The 20,937-nt window shown below is 41.6% G+C and overlaps 1 protein-coding gene across 2 annotated transcripts in view; it reads left to right on the forward strand.

Moving 5' to 3' along the window:
- Nucleotides 1-5,710, forward strand: part of ipo9 (importin 9) — a 99,167-nt gene extending 93,457 nt beyond the window's left edge. For both annotated transcript variants that reach the window (XM_069941296.1, XM_069941297.1), the window contains 2 exons: nucleotides 219-295; nucleotides 4,329-5,710. In XM_069941296.1, coding sequence (XP_069797397.1) covers nucleotides 219-295; nucleotides 4,329-4,439 — 188 coding nt within the window. In that variant the 3' untranslated portion in view covers nucleotides 4,440-5,710. The remainder of the gene's footprint in view (nucleotides 1-218; nucleotides 296-4,328) is intronic.
- Nucleotides 5,711-20,937: the final 15,227 nt, after the last annotated feature.

The raw sequence follows: 20,937 nt of genomic DNA on the forward strand, positions 1-20,937 counted from the left end.
GGAAATGATTTCCACAAATACTGATATTCATTTAAAACTTCAATAATCTGCTGTTCGATAGTTTGGTTTGTCATCTCCCTCTGGGGCTCTGGCACCCTGACATCCTCCCTCCCACTAGGGTCCTTCCCCCTCCACTCTGATGGATTAGCAGAGTTTTTACTGTGTTCTGAACCTTACTGCAATTAGATTGTTACCGTGATTGTGTGTTATTTTAACAGATGATGATTATTATGATGTTGATGGTGAAGATGACCCAGACACGTTGAAGGATCCCTTGTATCAAATTGATTTGCAGGTAATTAGGAATCTTTATGAAATCACTGAGAGCAGAAGTTTAATTTTGGTATCAATCCAACAGATTTCATGACATGGTCATTAGTCAGACCAGGTTGTGTGTGGTTTTTTTTTCAAAATACAAGTTCTCATCTTGAGAAAGCTAATAATCACTGAGAAGTTTCCATTTGACTCATGACTGCATCACCAGATCCAGCTCCAACAGTGACATTAAGTTTTCAGATGACCCAACAGTATTTGGCCTTATGAGCAACAGTGAAGAGTCACACTACGGAGAGGAGGTGGAAAAGGTGTGAGGGTAACAACCTGAGTCTCAATATGGACAAGATGAAGGAGATGATCATGGACTTCAGGAGGACTGGGAGTGACATCCCTCCACTATACATCGACAACTCTGTAGTAGAGCACCAAGTTCCTTGGAGTTCACTTAATTAGCGATCTATCATGGACGCTCAGCATCTCCTCACTTAGCAGGAAGACGCAATAGCAACTGCACTTCCTGAGAAGACTGAAACGGGCAAGGCTGCCGGCCACCATTATGTCAGCCTTCTGTAGGAGCTCTGTCGAGAGCATCCTGGCTGGCTGCGTTACAGCATGGTACGGTTGGTGCGGAGAAACAGATTGGAGGTCAATCCGCAGGATCATAACCCCCTACAAAGCATCTTTCAGCTGCACCCATCGGGAAGAGCTGCAAGAATATTAGAACCAGCTCCACCAGGCTTAGGAAAACTTCTTCCCATGGGCAGTTAGAACGGTGTTCTTCTCACTAACCATCCGAGACTCATTTGTACAAAACAATATTTATTTATTTGTATAGGTGAGATGCTTGTTCTGTGCTGTTTGTCTGTAGGGTTGTGTTTTGCACTGAATGCTGGAGAGCACTGTTTGGTCAGGTTGTACTTGTACAATCAGATGACAATAAACTTGACTGGATCCAGATTAATAAGGATAGCAGAGCCAAATCTGACAAATATGAGCTCTTGAGCTGACAGTAATTGGGGAATCTATAATCAGGAACAGTGACTAGGAAAATATTGCGAGTAAGCTGGCAATATCTTGCTAATGGGTAAAATGTCAGTAGAGTAGGAGGTGTCAGAACAAAGAATTTTATGTCTTAGGGTTGCAAGTGTCCTTGCTTTCATGGTGTGATGGATCAGCAAGGAGGAAGGTTTGTTTAACTATAAATGATAAACAACATAAAACTGAAGGAGGGGGATATAAAAAGGCAATGCATGATTGGGAACTACAAATAATGAAAATTATTATAAAAGAAATGTTTTGCAAAAGGTGAGAGAATTGCGAACAACCTCAACCCTTAAATGTAAATGAAGAGAAGAAGATGAGAGTTGTAGTTGATCTAAACTGGAAGCTTTGCAGTTCACTACCTTGCAGAGCACTCCAGATGCAGTCCCAGGAATGAGAATGGTAATGCAGTCGGTGCTTAAAAGTGGTCAATTTTTGCTGTGCTGGGAATTATGTGTAACTCTCCTGCCTACCCTGGCTCTTGCTGCCATGCTTTGATCCTGATGTGACTCTTGCCCTCTCTGATCCTGTTCTCAATTGTGCTGAGATCCCCTTCTGAACCCCTGACTTCACAAGTGATCCTACAACTGGAGAGTTTGGAGGATGCATTGCGTTGTTCAGTGGGTGAACTCTGCATCATTTCCTGTTGAAGGGATTCAAGAACTATTCTTGAATGTAGACTTGGAGAATTTTGTGTAATGTCATATTTCTGAAAGTCACGTCTTGTGTGATCCAGAGACCCCTTGGACCTTTCCCAACTCCTGTGAAGACTTGAAGTATATTCCATCATTCACTCACCCATCCCTCAGTGTGGAGGCTGTCTGTGAGGGCTGGTGGGTGGTGCAGCAAGTAGAAGGACCTGCCCCATGCAGCATCTCATTGTAGAACCTGGGATACTTTTTAGTCAGTTTTCTCTCAGCATTAAAATGTGGGATTCAGGACTGTAACCTGACTGGCGTGACGTGTGCAGGCTATTGCTGGGGATGGGGGTAACTGCTCTGAATGTTGACAGACTGCCTGAATCCCACGATCATTCATATTGGCCCCTCAGATGTAACCAAAGTTGTTTCTCCTTCTCCCCAGCCCAGGAATACCTCTGTGTTCCAGCTGAAACAAACTCGCACTGAGCCTGGAAAATTAATAGCTGCAGGACATCAGAAGAAGGCGGGGGATTCACAATATATTTCTGGCACACAGGGAAAACCAAAGGTTTTTGGCAGATTTCCAGCTTTCATATTCCTGGCACAGCAGCTGGCAGCCAAAATGGCCATTTAAGTACAGATGGATATTGTGCCTGTGAGGACCAAGAGAACAATAATGAGGCAGGACTCTATGGTATCTATTAACCATGGTATCTGTTTACATTGAGAAGGAAGAGGATTGCATGTCATTTAAGCAATTGAGGACAGGAGATCATTTAAATTCACTGAAATGAAATGAGAATAATGGCAAGGTAGGGAAAGGGATAAATTTGGCCTCAACAATCTGTATTGTATGGATTTGAATAAGTTGTAATCAGTGATGATTGTATTCACTGACAATAATATTGTTGAAAGCTCTTTTGAGTCCAAGCCTGGAAAATTATAAATAAATATTCAAAAGCAAAAGAAAGCAATAACTCAATTTGCAGCCATAATCCAGCAACTTGTGCTTGCTGCCGACTTACAGAATTTACAATGTGTCTCGGTTAAAGGAGGGTTCCATTCCTGAGAACTTCCAGTTCACAGAACATTCCATAAGTCAGAAATTTACAATCTCCACCAAAAAGAAATTCTGAGGGGAAATCTAGCTTTGATAGCCCCTGGGGACTGGTTTACAATGCAAAGAGTAGACAAAAAAAAAATCATAATTGGAGATGGGAGTCATAAACCAGCAAGTGAACAGTGGGAACTGTTTGTCAGAATCCAGCCTGTGTGGAGAGATGGGAGAAGAGTTCAATTAAATAAACTGTATGACAACAATAGGTGGCTCAGGGTGTGTAACGTCTGATATTACCTGGAGAGTTTGGAGGATGTTCAGTGGGTGAACTCTGCATCATTTCCTGTTGAAGGAATTCAAGTATTATTCTTGAATGTAGACTTGGAGAATTTTGTGTAATGTCATATTTCTATAAGTCTCGTCTTGTGTGACCCAGAGACCCCTTGGACATTTCCCAACTCCTGTAAAGACTTGAAGTATATTCCACCATTCACTCACACACAAGTTACAATCTATGGTCACCAATTTACATACCAACTCCCTGGGGGTAATTTACTGCATCCCGTGCTCCGGATGTGGCCTCTACATCAGGGAGACTGCACAAAGGCTGGGAAATCGACTTGTTGAGACCCTTTCCTCTCTGCTGCAACAGCAAGGACCTCCCTGTGGCAAACCATTTCAACTCCACGCACCATTGCCACATTGACATGTTTGTCCATGGCCTCATATCCTGTCAGCTTGTGACCACCCACAAATTGGAGGAACACTTTGTATTCTGTCTGAGCAGTCTCCAACCAGATGGCATCAATATCAACTTATCCAGTTTCCAGTAACCCACCCCTAGTCTCTTCCTTTCTCTCATCCCTGTCTCCCTCCAGTTCCTTCCCTTTCTTCTGCTATTGCCCTTTGACCCTGCACCTATCAGCACCTTTCTCCCCCTCTCCCATCTGTATTCATCTATCATTTGGTGGCCTGACCCCCAACTCATTTGGGCATCTGCTTGATTTTTGGCACTCCTGACGGGCTCAGGGCAGAAACATTGACTGCTTTTTGCTTTTCATGGATGTTGCATTACCTGCTGATTTTCTCCAGCACTTTAATGTACAGTACATGTCTTTAAGATGTGGAAGGAAACCAGAGCACCCAGTTGAGACTTGGCTTGTTACAGGAAGAGTGTGAAAACTCCTGTCAAACAGCAACTTTGGTCAGGATGGAACCTGAATTGCTGGGATGTGTGATCGGGATTAATGGTTTCCATCAAAGCAATTAACATTTATTCATGTGTGTGCTTTCATCCTCTTTTTCAATTTCAGGCCTATCTAACCGATTACCTCCGTCAGTTTGCGCAACAGCCCTGCTACACGCCGTTTTCTGATCACCTGAACGAGAAAGAGAAGAGAGTTTTACGCTCAATCGGCATTTAAGATGAACTGGAAGAGATGTGATTTTCCTACGTCTGTTGTGTCATTGACACCAAACTTGGTCATCTTATGAAACTTCCTTCTTCTGTGCCAGTTGCTAATTTTTATGGGGAGAAAAAAAAGTCAGATTTCATCGTAGCCTTTCTTTCATCGTGACGCCATGCGAATGAACTGCAGAGGCCTAACTGAGGAAGAGTGGTTTAATTTGATGAGCCACACATGAGCCTTTGGGAGTTTCTGCTGCTGTGCTGTGTGGGACTGGAAGAAACTTATGCCGTAAAGTTCTGCGGTCTCTTGTCTGTAAAGTCCCGTCATGGCTCAGTACTATTATATTGGCGAGTGTGGGGTTCATGAGAGCAGAACTGATTTAACTCCTTTTGCTGCAGAACACAAATATTGAGCTACGTGACACACTTAAAGAAGTAGAATGAAGATTGGAGCTTTGTGAAACATTTTGTTTTCCAATTGGTCTCAGCTGTTCTCACTGTGAATGTCGCTTCTGCTCTGAGATGTCTTATCGATTTGGATCTGATGCATTTCTTGGCAGGGTTTGAGCTGATTATAACTGGGTGAGCTGAAGAATGAGAAGTGCTATTTTCAACGACACAGGTTTGTGCTATTTCCCTAAAGGAAGGAGAAATAAAATAAAGACCTGGGAATGAGTGACTGAGTAGTGGGAAGAGATGGCAAAACAAGATCCAGCAGGAGAGGGGAGGGTGCAGTGGAGTGAGAGGTTTAAATGTGTGATGTGGAGGGGGGGGGGTGGAAGATGAAGTTTGGTGTTTGAATTTGGGTTGGGGTCTGTAGCAGTCTGCAGATGGGGACTGTAGGTACCTCATGAAGGGGATGAAAGTGGAGCCAATGGGCAAAGAGTGAGCTGGGAACGTTTGTGTACTGTGGTCTGGCTTTAGTTGCCTATCATGGGACAATTTTGTAAATCTTTTTTTGTTTGAAAGGTCTGAGGTTCTGTGATTTTTGTATGGTGGATGTTAAACTTCTCAGTACATTGTGCACCTCTTTTTTTATGTCATCATCCAACCCGGTCACTGGAATGAATTAAGTATTTCATTATCAATCCCTTATTTACAGGGATACACTGGAATTGGCGGTTTCAATACATTATAAACTTCTCCAGTATTTCCTGAGGTACAATTGGAAAGCAGTATGTGTGTTTAGGTAGTCTTAGAAGTATTCACCTTGGTGATCCTGCTTCATACCTTTTAACCTTGGTACAGCCTTTTCTGGATGTGACAACATTAAAAGCCTCAACTAACTGCCTGTGCATGAGTTGTTAAACGCTTATGTTCACAACCAAAAGGTACCCAAGATAATGTATGCAAGGAGTTTATTGGTTAACAGTAATGGGTTGTCCATTTGCTATCTGCAGAAAAGTGTGTCAACTTATTGTCATTTTATTGACAAATGTTAGGTGCAGAAACAGGTCACCTCTTCACCATTGAATAAAACATGACCAATTTTCATTTTCCTTCCAATGTTCCATCTCTCTGATTTTCTGTCAATCTGTCTTAAATCTGCCAAATCCCTGAGCAGACCTGGTTTATCTGGAATAAAGAACAAAAGATTTGTATTTCTCAAAAGAAATTTCTTCTCATTACACTCCTACCCATGACCATAATCAAAAGAAGGCCATTCAGTCCCTTGAGATGCTCTGCTGCCTGAGGTCATTGGTCTCATCACCATGATCTCTCCCTGTAACCCTTGTCTACCATGTCATTTAAATGTCTATCTCACCTTAAAGTCAGACTTGTTCAGCACAGCTACAGGCTCTTTGAGCTGTTGTGTCCATTGGCACCTATTGAACACTATTGCCATTCATCTACGTTTGCTCCATTGTTGCTTTTGCCGTGGCAATTATAATACTTGTCCTTATGCTTCTTCAATATTGTGAGTAATCTGTCTCCACCACCTCTTCAGGTAACATGTTCCAGATTTCCAACCCCTGCTATGTGGAAGGATACCCACTCAAATCCCCTCTAAACAGCCAAACTTTCACCTTGAAAGCGTGCCACCTCGTCTTCGACCCTCCCATCATTGGAGAAGAAAGATTCTTAATATCCTCTCAATCTTGTATATTCTTATCAATCCATTCAGTCTCTCCTTGAAATTCTCCAATCCAGGCAACAATAGTAAATTTGCACTCTAAAGTAGTCACACCCTTCCATTTATTCAGTGGCCAGCTTCACACCTTTCTGGGGTAGGGAATTTACAGAAAGGGAAGAGAAAGAGAGGGTGTAGATTAGAAGAGGGGACCAAGCGAGTCTGCCTGTAACAGTGATTCCAGGATGGCATTTTGGCTGGTTTGAGGGTTAAGGATTTTGCAGAGATCATTCTTTAAGAGGAAACAGCCCTATTAACTGTGACAGACATTTTATCACAAAGGATGAGAACCTCCAAGCTAAATTCAAGCAGATAGGATACAAGTTGAAAAGTAAGATGTCAAAGGGTTTGCATAACTCTGATTTAGTGGCAGTGCCATGCTGTCATGAGTGTTAGAAGAGAATACAAGAATGATGGCTGGAGTGATGGTACTATATAGACCCTTCATCCCACGATGTACTGACCTATATTAAACCGACTCCACAAATATCTAATCCTCCCCTCCCTCACAACCAATAAACTTTTTGTTAAAACATCCAGGTGCCTCTCTAAAAGTCTATTTACCAGCCTTCATCACCAACCCAAGCAATGCATTCCTGGGACCCTCCCTTCTTTGAGGGAAAAAAAATGCCTCTCATTTCCCCCCACCTCTTTTAACCTTTCCTCCACTCACCTTAACAGATGTCCTCTGGTATTTGCTGTTGTTGCCCCAAGAAAAAAAAATGGTGCTGGCCATCCACCCTTTCCTAGGAGCTTAAGATTGACTAATCTCGGAAGCTAAGCAGACTCAGGATTGGTCAATACTTGGAGGAGAGAATGTCTAGGAATACCAGGTGCTGTAGGTTTCTGAGGGGGACACTGGACAAAGTGGCGAGACTGCTTTACGATAGACAAAAGTTGAAGAATTTCAAGTATGTTACCTTCTAAATGTAGTGTTACATGATAATAATGGAATCTTTGCCTAATTTTTTTCTTTACCTCTCTTAAATCACCTCTCGTTCTCTGTACCTCCAAAGTTAAAACCCCTAGCTTTTTCAACCTTGCTTAATAAGATATGTTCTCCAATCCAAGAACATCCTGGTAAACCTCTTTCCTTCTCTCAAGCTTCTACATCTTTCCTGTAATGAGGTATCAAGAACTAAACACCAATATTCCAAGTGTCATCTAATTAGAGTTTTGTAGAGCTGCAGCAGGTCATAATTGGCTCTTGAACTCAATCCCCCCCCTTGTCTTACAAAAGTCAGCACTCCATATGCCTTCTTAACCATCCTATCAATGTGTGGCAACCTTGAGAAATCTATAGGATCTTAAGATTCCTTTGTTCCTCCGTACTGTTAAGAATTTTGGCCATTAACCACATACTCTGCCTTTAAGTTTAATTTACAAAGTGCATCACTTGACACTTTTCAGAACTGAATTCCATCTTCTACTTCTCTGCCCTACTCTGCATCCTGTCTACATTCTGTTGTAACCTACAAAAACTCTATCCATAATACATCCAGCCTTTGAGTCATTTGCAAACTTACTGACCCACCTCGTTCATAAAATCGTTCATAAAAATTGTGACGAGAAGTGGCCCCATAACGGATCACTGCGGAATGCCACTGGTCACTGACCTCAAGGCAGAATGCATTCTATCTAATACTACCCCCGCCTTCTGCAGGCAAGCCAAATCTGAATCCACTTGGCCAAGATTCCATGGATTTCATGACTTTATGAATGAGCCTACTATGGAAGACCTTACTAAGATTCATACACAGAATAATGTGAAGGAAGTTTAGGGACCACTTGTTCAGGGTTCAAGATAGGTGTGTCCCACTGCATCAAGGAAAAGGGAATCGTGGCTGACGAAACAGATCAAGCAGCTAGTCAAGAGGTAGAAGAAAGCATACATTAGATATTGGAAGCAGGAAACAGGAAGGGCTCATGAGAAGTATATGGTAGCCAGGAAGGAGCTTAAGAAAGGACTTAGGAGAGCTTGAAGGGGGCATGAGAAGACCTTGATGTGTAGAATTAAGGAGAATCCCATGTGAAGAACAGAAGGATGATGATAATGAAGGTGGGGTCACTGAAGGATAAAGGAGGCAACTTGTGCCTGGAGGTTGGGGAAGTCCTAAATGAATACTTTGCGTCAGTATTTACAAGAGGAAAGGACCTTGATCACGGTGAGGTCGAAATTGAACAGGCCTGTGTGCTGGACAATGTGGAGATTAAGGAAGTGGAAGTTCTTAAAAACATCAAGATTGATAAATCACCGGGGCTGTACGCAATATACCTAAGGCTACAGTGGGAAATGAGGGAAAATATAACTGGGGCAGTAGCTATGAACTTTGAATCCTCTTTCTCCATGGGGAAGTACTGGAGGATTGCAGAATGGCAAATGCGGTCCCCTTGTTTAAAAAAGGTACCGGGGGAATTCTGGGAATTATGGACCAGAGAATCATACATCAATGGTGTGAAAACTAAAAGAGAGGATTGTTTTCTTCCTTTTTAAAATATTTTTATCGAGTTTAATTAAAAAAACCTCTGTACATAATTAGTGAATGGCCTCAGCATGCCATGTATACATTAATACAAATTTTAAATCTAAAATATTAGCCTTAGTTAACTTAATCTAAGATTAAACATTGAATTTAAGATTGGATTGAACTAACAATCGACATTTTCTTCATAAAATATAATATTGAAAAGAAAACACCAAGAAGAATCCCCCAGTAGGGGGAGAGTTTAAAATAAACCAGTAAAATCTGAAACACAAAAATACTTTATTTAAAATAAGGTAAGTTATAAAAAAAATTCCCTTTAAAAAAAAATGATTTTATACTCCAGATATTAACTTTTATCTTCTGTAAAATAATCAGTGTTTACAATTTTCAATTGAACAGATTTATCTGATATGATTAATATAAAAAAGGAAAAAAAAAACATTTAATCAAACCCCTCCCTCTAAACAAGGTTTAGAGGGAGGCATCTAGAAACCGGATAGTGCATCTCAGGAGTTTCCAAACACTTTAATTCTTGAAATTATGATAGTAATCCAGGAATGGACCCCACATCTAATGAAAATTAAACTTTATATTTTTAACGTTATATCTGATTTTTATTTTCTAAACCTAGGAAAGACATAATATCATGTAGACATTGAATATATGAATAGGTGGAATGTTACCTTTCCATTTCATCAAAATTACCCACCCAGCTATCAGAGAGGTAAAAGATAAAATTTGATTTTGAGATGGTCAATAGAATATCCTCTTCTTGTGAGTTAACTATAAAACAATTAAAAGGCAAGGTTCTAATTTGATCTTAAAAGTCACTGATAAAGTTTGAAAAATGTTTTTCAAAATTTTTTCTAAACGCGCAAGCCTAAAACACATGGATCAGTGAAACCTCAAAAATTTTACACTTTACACATAATGGATCCAATCAAGATAATTTAACTTTAGATATATGTACTCTGTACACCACTTTGAATTGCAACAATGTCGTACACTAAAAGAGGACTCTTTGATCAAATTTAAAAGTATCCCAGTCCTCTGCAAGTTCAGATCAAATTCTCAAACATTCTTGATCTTAATTAGCAAGGCTATTCTTAAGTCCATCTAATTATTATAATAATTAACATTGAGCCTCTATGAGACAGTTGAAAGTCAAAGAATAAATTAAGAATGTGTGCTTCAGAGATTTTGGACTGAACAAAGTGTCTGACTTGTAAATATCTGGAAAAAATGGCTAGTTGATGGTTTAAATTTTGCCGTCTGTTCAAAAGAAGCAAAATTATGAATAAAAAGAGGATAGGATCTATGACCATTTGGAGAAGTCCAGTCTACTTAAGGATAGTCAGCATGCTTTTGTAAAGGGAAGGTCGAGCCTCACAAGTCCAAGTGAGTTTTTTGAGGAGGGTAGGCCGGTAAATGTAATTACGTGGATTTTAGCAAGGTATTTGACAAGGTCCCCTACAAGAGACTCATCCAGAAAGATATGAGGCACGGGATCTGTAGAACCTTGGCAGAGTGGGATTAAAAAATTAGCTGTTGGAAAAAAGCAGAGAGTAGTAAAGGAAGGAAGTAGCCTGGAGGTTGGTGACTAATGGAGTGCTGCAAGGATGTGTTCTGGGACCCCCTGCTCTTTGTGATTTTTATCAGTGATCTGGATGAGGAGATAGAAGGGTGGGTCAGTAAGTTTGTGGATGACATGAAGGTTGAAGGTTACAAGAGGATATAGACAGGATGCAGAGTTGGGCAGAAAGGTGGCAGATAGATTTCAATCCGAATAAGTGTGAGGTGATGCATTTTGGGAGGACAAACCAGAAGGCTGAATACAGGGTTAATGGTGGATCACTTAATGGATGAACAAAGAGACCTTTATCCTTCAAGGTTGTTGCCAAGTTGATAGGATAATTAAGTTGACCAATGGGATGCTGGGATTCATTAATGTGGGGATTGAATTCAGGAGTGGAAAGGTCATGTTACAACTCTACAAATTTCTAGTAAGACAACACTTAGAGTTTTGTGTTCATTTCTGGTCACCTCATTATAGGAAGGATGTGGAAGCTCTGGAGAGGGTGCTGAGGAGATTTACTAGGATGTTGCCTGGATTGGGAAATGTCTTGTGAGGCAAGGTTAGCGGATGAGGGGAGACTTGACCAGAGGTCAACAAGATTATGAGAGGCATCGATAGAGTGGACAGCCAGCACCTGTTTCCCAGGGGAGGGTCCGCAAATACCAGAGAACTCGTGTACAAAGTGAAGGGAGGGAAGTTTAGGGGAGACATCAGGGGTGTTTTTGTTACACAGTTGTGGGTGCCTGAAATGCCTTGTCGAGGATGGTGGTGGAGACTGCAACTTGGCGCATTTAAGAGACTCTCAAGACATATGAATGAAAGAAAAATAGAGGGTTATGGAGTTGGGAGGGTTTAATACTTTATTTTTTAGGAAGGAATATATGGGTTGGCACAACATCATGGGCCAAAGGGCCTGTACTGTGCTGTATTGTTCTATAATACACCACATCTACCACCATAATTCCATCAATTACTTTTGTGGCCTCAAAAAATTCACTTAGTTTCAGGAAGTACCATGCTATTTGTGAGAAGACTGTATCTAAATGCCCAGAAATGTGTCCCTAAGCATATCCAATAGTTTGCAAACCACTGACGCCAGACATACTGGTCCATAATTCCAGGATTCTTCCTGTTACCTTTCTTAAACAAAGGGACTACATTTGTCATTTTCAGTCCTCCGGTATCGCTTCTGTGGCCAGGGACGAGGATGCAGATATCATAACCAAGTACCCAGTTTTACATTAACTCTAAGTTATTTTTTGGTCCACCCCAAAATTTTGCCCCTCATCTACATTCGGGACAATTCACAATAGTAAATTAACCGCCACCTGCACATTCTTAGGAATGGAGTTAATCCACGGGGTTGTAAGGAGAACATGCAAACTCTGAACAAACAGCATTGGAGACCAAAGTTCTACTTGTGCCACTGTCACCCATGAGAAGAGGTTAATTAGCAGTTATTGAAGTTTCTAGGGATGAGAAGGAATGAATGATAGAATTTTTCAGTGAGATGAGGGTGATATAGTGGGGATCCTGAGATGAAAGACTTGAATGTAGATGAAGTAAACTGCAATAGTATTAATGAAAGGAGTGGCTAAAATAGATTGAAGAATTGTACTTGTTCTACTAGTTGATGGTCAGTCAATGATGGTGAGCACTTGAGAGCACGAAGTTCAAGACTAGTAAATCCCAGGGCCTGAAATTCTGCATCTTAAGGATTGGTCTTTGTCCAAAGTTGTTGAGGTGTCGATTCAGTCGCTATGAGTTAGACAGCTAATGTAATCCCACCACTCACAAAAGGGAAGTCCAGTTGGTCTGTGATCGGTACCAAGGGAAAATGTTCAAGTTCATTATTAAATGTGTCAATATTTGCAAAACTGACAGGATCAGCCAGTCATCATAGATTCTGAAAAGGTGACTTTTTTTGACAACTTTGAAGAAATGACATGTAGAGTGGAGGGGATAGTGGACATGAGAGGATTGGTGCCTTTGTGATAGGACCAAAGTCAGGTAGAGACCTGACTGGCAGCCAGGAAGCAAAGAAGAGTAAGAAATGAGCTCCTTTCCAATTGAGATGCAAAGACTTGTGGTGTGCCACAGTCTCTGGTGCCTTGCCTGATGTCACCCCCAAACAAAGTTAAAGTAACCAGTTGACCTGCACATTCCAGTTGATCTTGGGATGTGGGAATACTTGGAGGTTGTAGGGAGAATGTGGAAACTCCACAGACAGCACCCAAGTCCAGATTGAACTCGGGCTGCTGGAAGAATATGGCAAATTAAATCCACTTAATTTCTGCAACTGCACCAGTAATGTTTTAGTCCAGACCCTGGATAAAGAGTCAACAATAAACCAGATCACCAATCAGTGTGCTATTTTTTTTAAACTGTGGAATAGACCTGATTTGGTCTTGCATCTCATTGAATTTTTTTTGTTAAAGTTGTACTTTATTCATAATATCTCCAATAATTTAAATTACCAGGGCTTTGAGTATTTCAGAACAAATTCTAAGTCTTTGTATGTAAATGACTTTTCTAAGGCTAGTGTGTTCATTCCAAACCTTGGAGTTTTTTTTTAAACAAGAATGTAATTTTTATTCTAACCAGTCATTATTTAAATACAATGATCTACTAAATGTGAGTACTAATTATTTGAAACACTGATGGACAGGACAGATGAACTCTTGCGTTGGATGAAGAACTTGATTTATAAGTACAAGGCAAATCCCTGTAGCAGGCAGGCTAGGTGGTTAAGGAAAGGATGTTTGCCTTTTATTTATTGCACAGTTCAATATGCATTTGTAACTTCCAAGTGATGCAGTCCTTTGCAGACAACTGGTGAATTCATACTAGAGCAGTGGCAATGATCAACACGAGAGCTCATCCATTTACCTTGAAATTTCAATGGCATCTTCAACAGCACTTTGAATACGTGATGTGACCTGTACTGCTACAAAGAAGGAGGACTGGGACAATATACAAACTCCACACATGCTGAAGGCCAGGAGTGAATCCAAGTATCTGAAAATGTGTGTCAGTAGCTTTACTAGTTGTGCCCTGAGATTCACCATAGTTTGCACCTGCAAAAAATGCCTGTCTTTTTTTTCGTGGGTGCTTCCAGAAAGCGCAAGGACTGAGTTGATGAAAGTAACCAAGGGGTTCAGCTGTTAATTTAATTTCATATGCCAAATGAAACTTACTAGGTTAAAGATATGGCTGTATAGGGACGTGAAGGCTGAAATCCAACAGTCATCCTGATGTGCAGTAAGAGAAACTGTTGACAAACTGCCTGGTAGCTGGATAGGCAGAGGTTCTTTAGTTATTTACAAACCAAGGTCCCACCTAACAGAGAACCAAGAATAGAGAAGACTCAAAGGTCGTAATCTATTGGAAGAAGCATGTCGAAGAATGCGACTGACTGGCCTTGACTCTGTACCACACCGTTACAAAGTCCAGCATTAGGTTGACATTATGATTTGTCTAGAACACTGCCTGAAAAAGAAATGGGGGCAGAAACCCTCACTGCATTTAAAAGCAACAGTGAGCCCTATAGCCCAAGACTGGAGAATTGGGATTTACATAAACTTTTTTGCCTACAATGGATTTGATGGACCAAATGACCCCTTCCTATTATAGTCACGAAGCACAGGACAGGGCTTTCTGTCAACCCCACCCATGTTCCTTTTTAGGCTTTGGGGATTTAAATGCTCATGTGAACTGTTAATTTTTGTGTGTGTGAAACAACCACATCCATAGATTTTGAATGCAGTATTAAAGTTATTTTAGCTTTTATTTAGTAGCCCTCTATCGAGTTCTGGCAATGCAAGAAGTCCAAGCATCAGCTTTCATTTCTACGATCAATTTTGAAGTACAGGTAACAAGTTCAAATTTGTTATTATGATGCAATTGTGTAACTACTGGATGAAATGGCTTTCTTCAGTCCTTAGTATAAAAACATGCAAATACACATAGACATAGCACTCATATTTACAAGCGATTTATATGCAGTACAATTTAAAAATAAATAAATATTATTAAATAAATAGTCGTCTCAGAGCAATTGTCTGAGTTGTTCATCAGTCATTCTGCAGCCTCATTGCCCATGGGAAGAAGCTGTTTCTCAGCCTGGTGGCTCTGGCTCTGATATTTCTGTATCTCTTTCCTGACAGGAGTAACTGGAATATGCTGTACTGGTCCTTAACACTTTTGTGAGCCCTCTTCAGACATGATCCCAGAAGATCATTGTCAATGGTGAGAAGAGAGGGAGACGCCAGTGATCCTCTCTGCCGCTGATCCAATGCTCGATGGAAACCCTATCACACTGATGCAGACAGAAGGGATGCTTTTGATTGAGCTCCTGTAGAAGGTTGACATAATGGTGGCTAGTAGACATACCCTCCCCAGTCTTATCAGGAAGTGTACTTGCTGTTGCGCTTTCCAGGCAAGTGAGGAGATGTGTGTCCATGATAGGTCACTGCTTAAGTGGACTCCAAGGAACTTGGTGCTCTCTACTCTCCACTATAGTTATTGATGTGCAGAAGTGAAGAAACCTCACAAAGTTAAGCTAACGGAAAGAATGCTTTGAAATGGGCTGTGTAGTACGTGCCTGAGAAGATGGTTCATTTCAAGTCACTTAGGTAAGAGTTGAGGTTTTCTTGAGGGAAAATTGCAGTTGCACCTGATGCATTCTTACTGTTGCAAAAATTTGTGATTCCGTTTTTTTTTAATGACACGGTCACATTTCAGTAGGGTTCGTTAACTAGATTTTCCACTTCTGAAAAGCTGGTGTTCATAAGAACCAACTTCCTATATTTTTCTCACCAAGCCATTTTCTAGTTAATAACATACTTTTAAAAGAGAATATGGGACTGCCCACTGGTGCTCTGTGAAATCCCTGCAAAGGGTTGTTGACCAAATTTGAGTTAAAGACATTGGTTTTAGTTTAGGACACACAAGTGCTGGATAAACTCAGCAGGTCACCAGCGTTCCTCATAGAAAAGATGCATATCCAATGTTTCGGGCCTGAGCAAAAAGCAGGCAGGTACCTGAATATGAATGTGGGGCAGGGGTCAGAGCACAGGCCAACAAGCCGTAAGTGGAAATGGATGGGAGGGCCGGTGAAAAAAAGCTGAGAAACGATAGAAGCAGTGGATAACTCTCTGAATGGAGAGGGAAGGGAGTGGGGAGCTGGAGAAAAGGAGACAAAGAAAGGAAGAGAGACTGGGGAGGGGCCTAATGGAAGCCAAAGAAGTTGATGTTGATGCCATCTGGATGCAGAATGCCCAGACAGAATATTTGATGTTTTTCCAATTAACGAGTGGCTTCAGTTTGGCAGTGCATGAGGCCATGAACAGAAATGCCAGTATGGGAATGGCGTGCAGAGTTTAAATGGTTGACAATTGGAGGTCCCTGCTATTGACAGAGTGAAAGGGCTCACCGAAACGATCTCCCAAGGTTGTGTCCAGACTCCGATCTAGCTCCACATTTAGTCTATTTCAGTGACATACAATAAAGAATTGTAGGATTCTTCACTAGAAAACCACTGCATTCCTCAAGGCTCTATTTCATCCACAATATGATAGCTAGGAAATAATTGGTAGACTCAATCACTTGAGTAAATTTTTGTATGTTTTTCCATTGATTTGAACCTGATATAAGCTCCACTCCACATGTACCTCAGTTGTCTATTATCCCTCAGTACTAGTCAAGAAGCTCCAAACCCTCGGCCTCTGCACTCCCCCCCCTCTGTAACTGGATCCTTGACTTCCTCATCAGAAGACTATGGTCAGTATGAATTGGTAAAATAATCTCCTTACTGGCTATCAACACAGGTGCACCTCAAGGATGTGTGCTTAGCCCACTGCTCTACTCACTATACACCCGTGACTGTGTGGCCAGGCATAATTCCAATGCTATCTGCAAATTTGTTGACGACACCACGGTTGTTGGCAGGATTACAAACGGCAATGAGGAAGTGTACAGGAGGGAGATCAGTTTGTTGAGTAGTGTCATGCCAACAACCTTATGCTCAATGTTAGGAGGAAGTCAGGAGAACACAATCCAGTCCTCATCGAGGGCTCAGTAGTGGAGAGTGTCAAGAACTTCAAATACCTGGGTGTCAACATCCTCGGGGATCTGTCCTGGAGCCTCCATGTTGATGCAATCATGAAGAAGGCTCTCCAGCAGCTATACTTTGTAAGGTGTTTGAAGAGATCGGTTATGCCACTGAAGACTCAAAAACTTCTACAGATGTATCCTGGCAGTTGCAACACTGGTACAGAGGAGCCAATGTTCAGGACAGGAAAATCACTCGAGAGGGTTGTTAACTCAGCCTGCGACATCATAGGCACCAGACTTCACTCCATCAAGGACATCTACATGAGGCCTCTATCCTCCAGGACCCCCACCATCCAGGCCATGCCCTCTTCACTCTGCTACTATCAGGAAAAAGGTACAGGAGCCTCAAGGTGACTACTCAGCGGTACAAGGTCAGCTTCTTCCCTGCTGCCATCAGATTCCTGAATGATCAATGAACCAAAGACCCTGCCTCACTTTGACTTTTTGTGCACTTTTTATTTATTGTTGTAAGGTGGTTTTATATGAACATTTGCACCGTGATGCTGTCGCAAAACAATGAATTCTGTGACTTGTTCATGACAATTGATTCTGATGTGCGTGCTCATGCAGAACAATGTACAGCTGTGCGCACCAGTCTAGGCCTGTAAGACGAGACCTGAGAGAGCCATTGGTTGTGCCTATGTTTTCTCCGAACCCCACAGTCTCGGCAATTTTTATAAATTACTATAGTTTTCATAAACCTGATAAGATTTAACATCCATCCCTCGAGGAGAGCATGTACTTCCAGGATTGTGTCTGTGCTCATATTAAGATGGAGCATTTGGCCTGATGTACTTTGGGCTCTGTTTAATGCATATGTTCTCAGGTGTTCTGTTCCTTCCCTGAATGATTAGATTTTAATGAAAACACCAAAATGCTGGAGGAACTCAGCCGGTCTTTTCAGCATCTATAGGAGACAAAGATATATTGTCAACATCTTGGGCCTGAGCCCTTCTCTGAGGAAAAATCAGAAAGGATATATCAGAAAGTCTCAGAATTCAAACAATGGGGGAGGAATCCAGACCAACAAAAGATATAAGGGACTAGGTCCAATTTATCATATATGTGCAAAACCAAATGGGGAATGGAGAGTCAACTTTGGGGGTGGGGGACGAGTAGGGGGTGGGGTTTAACGAAAGCCAGAGAAGTTGATATTCATGCATCCAGTTGGAGGGTACCCAGTTGGAAGATGAGGTGTTATTCCTCCAATTTATGGGTGGTCTCAGTGAGGCAGTACATGAAACCATGGGCAGGCATGTTGGCAAGGGAATGGGATGGAAAATTGAAATGAGTGGTCACTAGGAAATCCATTGCAGCAGACAGAACCAAGGTGCTCAACAAGGTGATCTCCCAGTCCGTCCACTCTTCGATGTAGAGGAGACCACAGCGGGACCACCAGATGCAGTAGATGGATCTTGCAGTGTTGGTGCTGAGAGAGGAGGTGTGGGCACAATTGGAGCATCTCCTACAGTCACAGTGGTAGGTCCCAAGGGGATGATTGGTGGGGAGGGAGGGGTGGTCAAGGGAGTCACAGAGGGAGCAGTCCCTGCAGAAGGCAGAGTGGGGAATATGTGTCTGGTGATGGGATGGCGGAACTGACGGAGGAGGATGCGTTGGATGCGGAGGCTAGTGAGGTGGTTGATGAGGACAAGACTAATCCTATCCTTGTTGCATGTGGGGACAGAGGGGAGCAGGGCAGATGTGAGAGTAATGGAAGATATGCGGATGAGTGCTGAATTGATGGTGGTAGAGGGGAAACCATGTTGTGTGAAGAAGGACATCTCTGATCTGGTATGGAAGTCCTCATCCTAGGTGCGGATGCGACGGAGACGGAGGAATTGAGAGAATGGAATGGAATCCTTGCAGGGGGCATGGTGGGAAGAGGTGTAATCGACATGACTGGGGATTTTCATTTTCAGCGTCGGCAGCCTATTGTGTTTCACTCTGGTTAGTTTTCATTTTCCTTTATCTAGTTGTTCACCAGGTGTCAATCAATGTTACCCAGCCAATGTTAGCTTTATCAGTTCCTGTATCCACCAAGAATTCTTCCATTGCCAGCTCGGATGCCCCAAACAGTCCCCAGTGCCACCGGAATCTCTCACCCAAGTTCACTGTCAATTGTCCAACTTGTTTTACGTGAACTCACCATGAATTTTGCACACTTTCTCCTGGTCTCTCTCACCCCGAGTCTGATCACAAGGAGAGATTCATGCTGCATTTCTCGGATTCCCCCAGATCCTCACATCCGGAGTGAATCTCCCAGTATCTTCTCACTCTATTTCAGTAAATCATCCTTATTTCTCATCTCAGTATCTCTGTGTTATCTAACTTTTCTCACTTGATCTATCATCTGACGCACCTAATGCTGTATCTTTTCTCTCGTGGTGTCACACACCAACTTCTTTCACTCATACTAAATCTCACCCCCACCTCCGTTCACCTGGTTTCTCTTGCCCCATTTTCACCCTCAGACACTGAGTCCTTATTATTGGGGAATAAGGACACAGGCTTTCTGTAAGAATAAAAACTTAAAATCACTGAGGCACTCACCTTTGGATCCAATATTTCCCCCGCCCCCCAAACATAAATATACCTAAAATGAACACATTTGAATGAAGGGGTATGATATCAGTTAACAAATGAAATTGACAAGCCAACGCTCAATCTTGAAATCACAGCTGTATAAATGAAGACTGCCTTTGATTAGAACATCCCACCACTTGACACAAGTGGTCTGAAAACTGATCGCTGGATTCATACACATAATGATTAGTTACTCGATGTGCACATATCTTTAGGGAAATATCTGAGAGATTTTGAGACTGATCTCACACGTGTGTAGATAGCAGGTTAGCAGATAAGTGGATTGCCGCATTCGTCGGTCAGTGAGTTCAGCCAAGAAAGCAGGTCAAACCCAGATTGTGCCTGTTCATGTGTGATGCTGGAGCCTGTGACATTTGGCCTAAAATAGATAAGACTCAACTAAGTGTAAAAATGCTCAGGTATATCCTGTAGAGTCTGTCAGCCACTCAAGATCCATGAGGAATTTGGGGAGGGGGGGGGGCGGTGGAAATAGATGCATGAGAATTATTGTACATCTCACACTTGCATTCAGCAGAAAAACATTAAATAGAACTCCACCATCTTACCTTTTGAATAACATTTACACTGCAATTCTACATTCTAAGGCTAAACAGTGTTAATGTAATATTGTAATAATAGATCAAATTAACAAGTACTCACCATCACGTGAAGTGAAAATCTTTAGAGGATGATACTGCTGAACTCTTCAACATTTAAAATGTATTTTCACACTTTACATAACACATGAAATAACATTACCTACTTAATATTTTGCTTTTAATAAGAATAACCTTATGCAGGCTCTGTGGATTTTTATACCTGGACTAGACAACCATAAGCTAAAATCACTGGATTCTAAATGTTAAAGGGGCAGTGTAATTTATTTGCTGTGCTCTGGATTCTCTAGTGAGATTTCATAGGTTCAATACAACTTTTGTTCGTCAAAGGCTGAGGAGATTTATCCTTTCTATCCTCCATAAATAGATCCCTTGTATCCTTTTTTCTCTCGTGCAGAAATCGTGAATGAAGAAGGTAAATTTGAACAGAAGAGTAATTTAGTTGCTCAACAAGTTTTCAAGACAAGTTCAAATCCTTCGGCAGCAATTTTACAACAGACTTTTTCGTCTGGCTCCCCTTTAGCCCTTTTTTTTCTTGATCTCTAGGTTTAAAACATTTTCAGTGATTTAGACAGGGTAGTGGGTACTTAGAATGCACTATCGGGGGTAGTGGTTGAGGCTGATACAATAGGGTCTTTTAAGAACCTCGGGCACATGAAGTAACAATAATAGCCAGTAGGGAGAATAGGGCTAGATTGATAATGGATTAAGTCTACATAGGTCAGCGCAGCATCATGGGCTGAAGTCGAAGTGCTGTTCTATGATTTCATCAGTATTTTGTGTCACTGTAAAAAAGAGCTTTATTGGGAATTTTCAACGACTCGTCTAATTCGTTTCTGTGCCGGGATTTTTAAACAGTAAACCCCTGTTACCTGGAATTCAAGCAACTGGCAAAAAAAAACTCACAGAAAATAGACAGGTAAAAATGACAGACGTTTAAAATTGGCGCACCTCGCCGTTAGTTCACCAATCACACAGCAAGCAATCTCAAGCAACCGGACAATTCA

This window comes from Narcine bancroftii, chromosome 5, assembly GCF_036971445.1.
Source record: "Narcine bancroftii isolate sNarBan1 chromosome 5, sNarBan1.hap1, whole genome shotgun sequence".
NCBI classification, from domain to species: Eukaryota; Metazoa; Chordata; class Chondrichthyes; order Torpediniformes; family Narcinidae; genus Narcine; species Narcine bancroftii.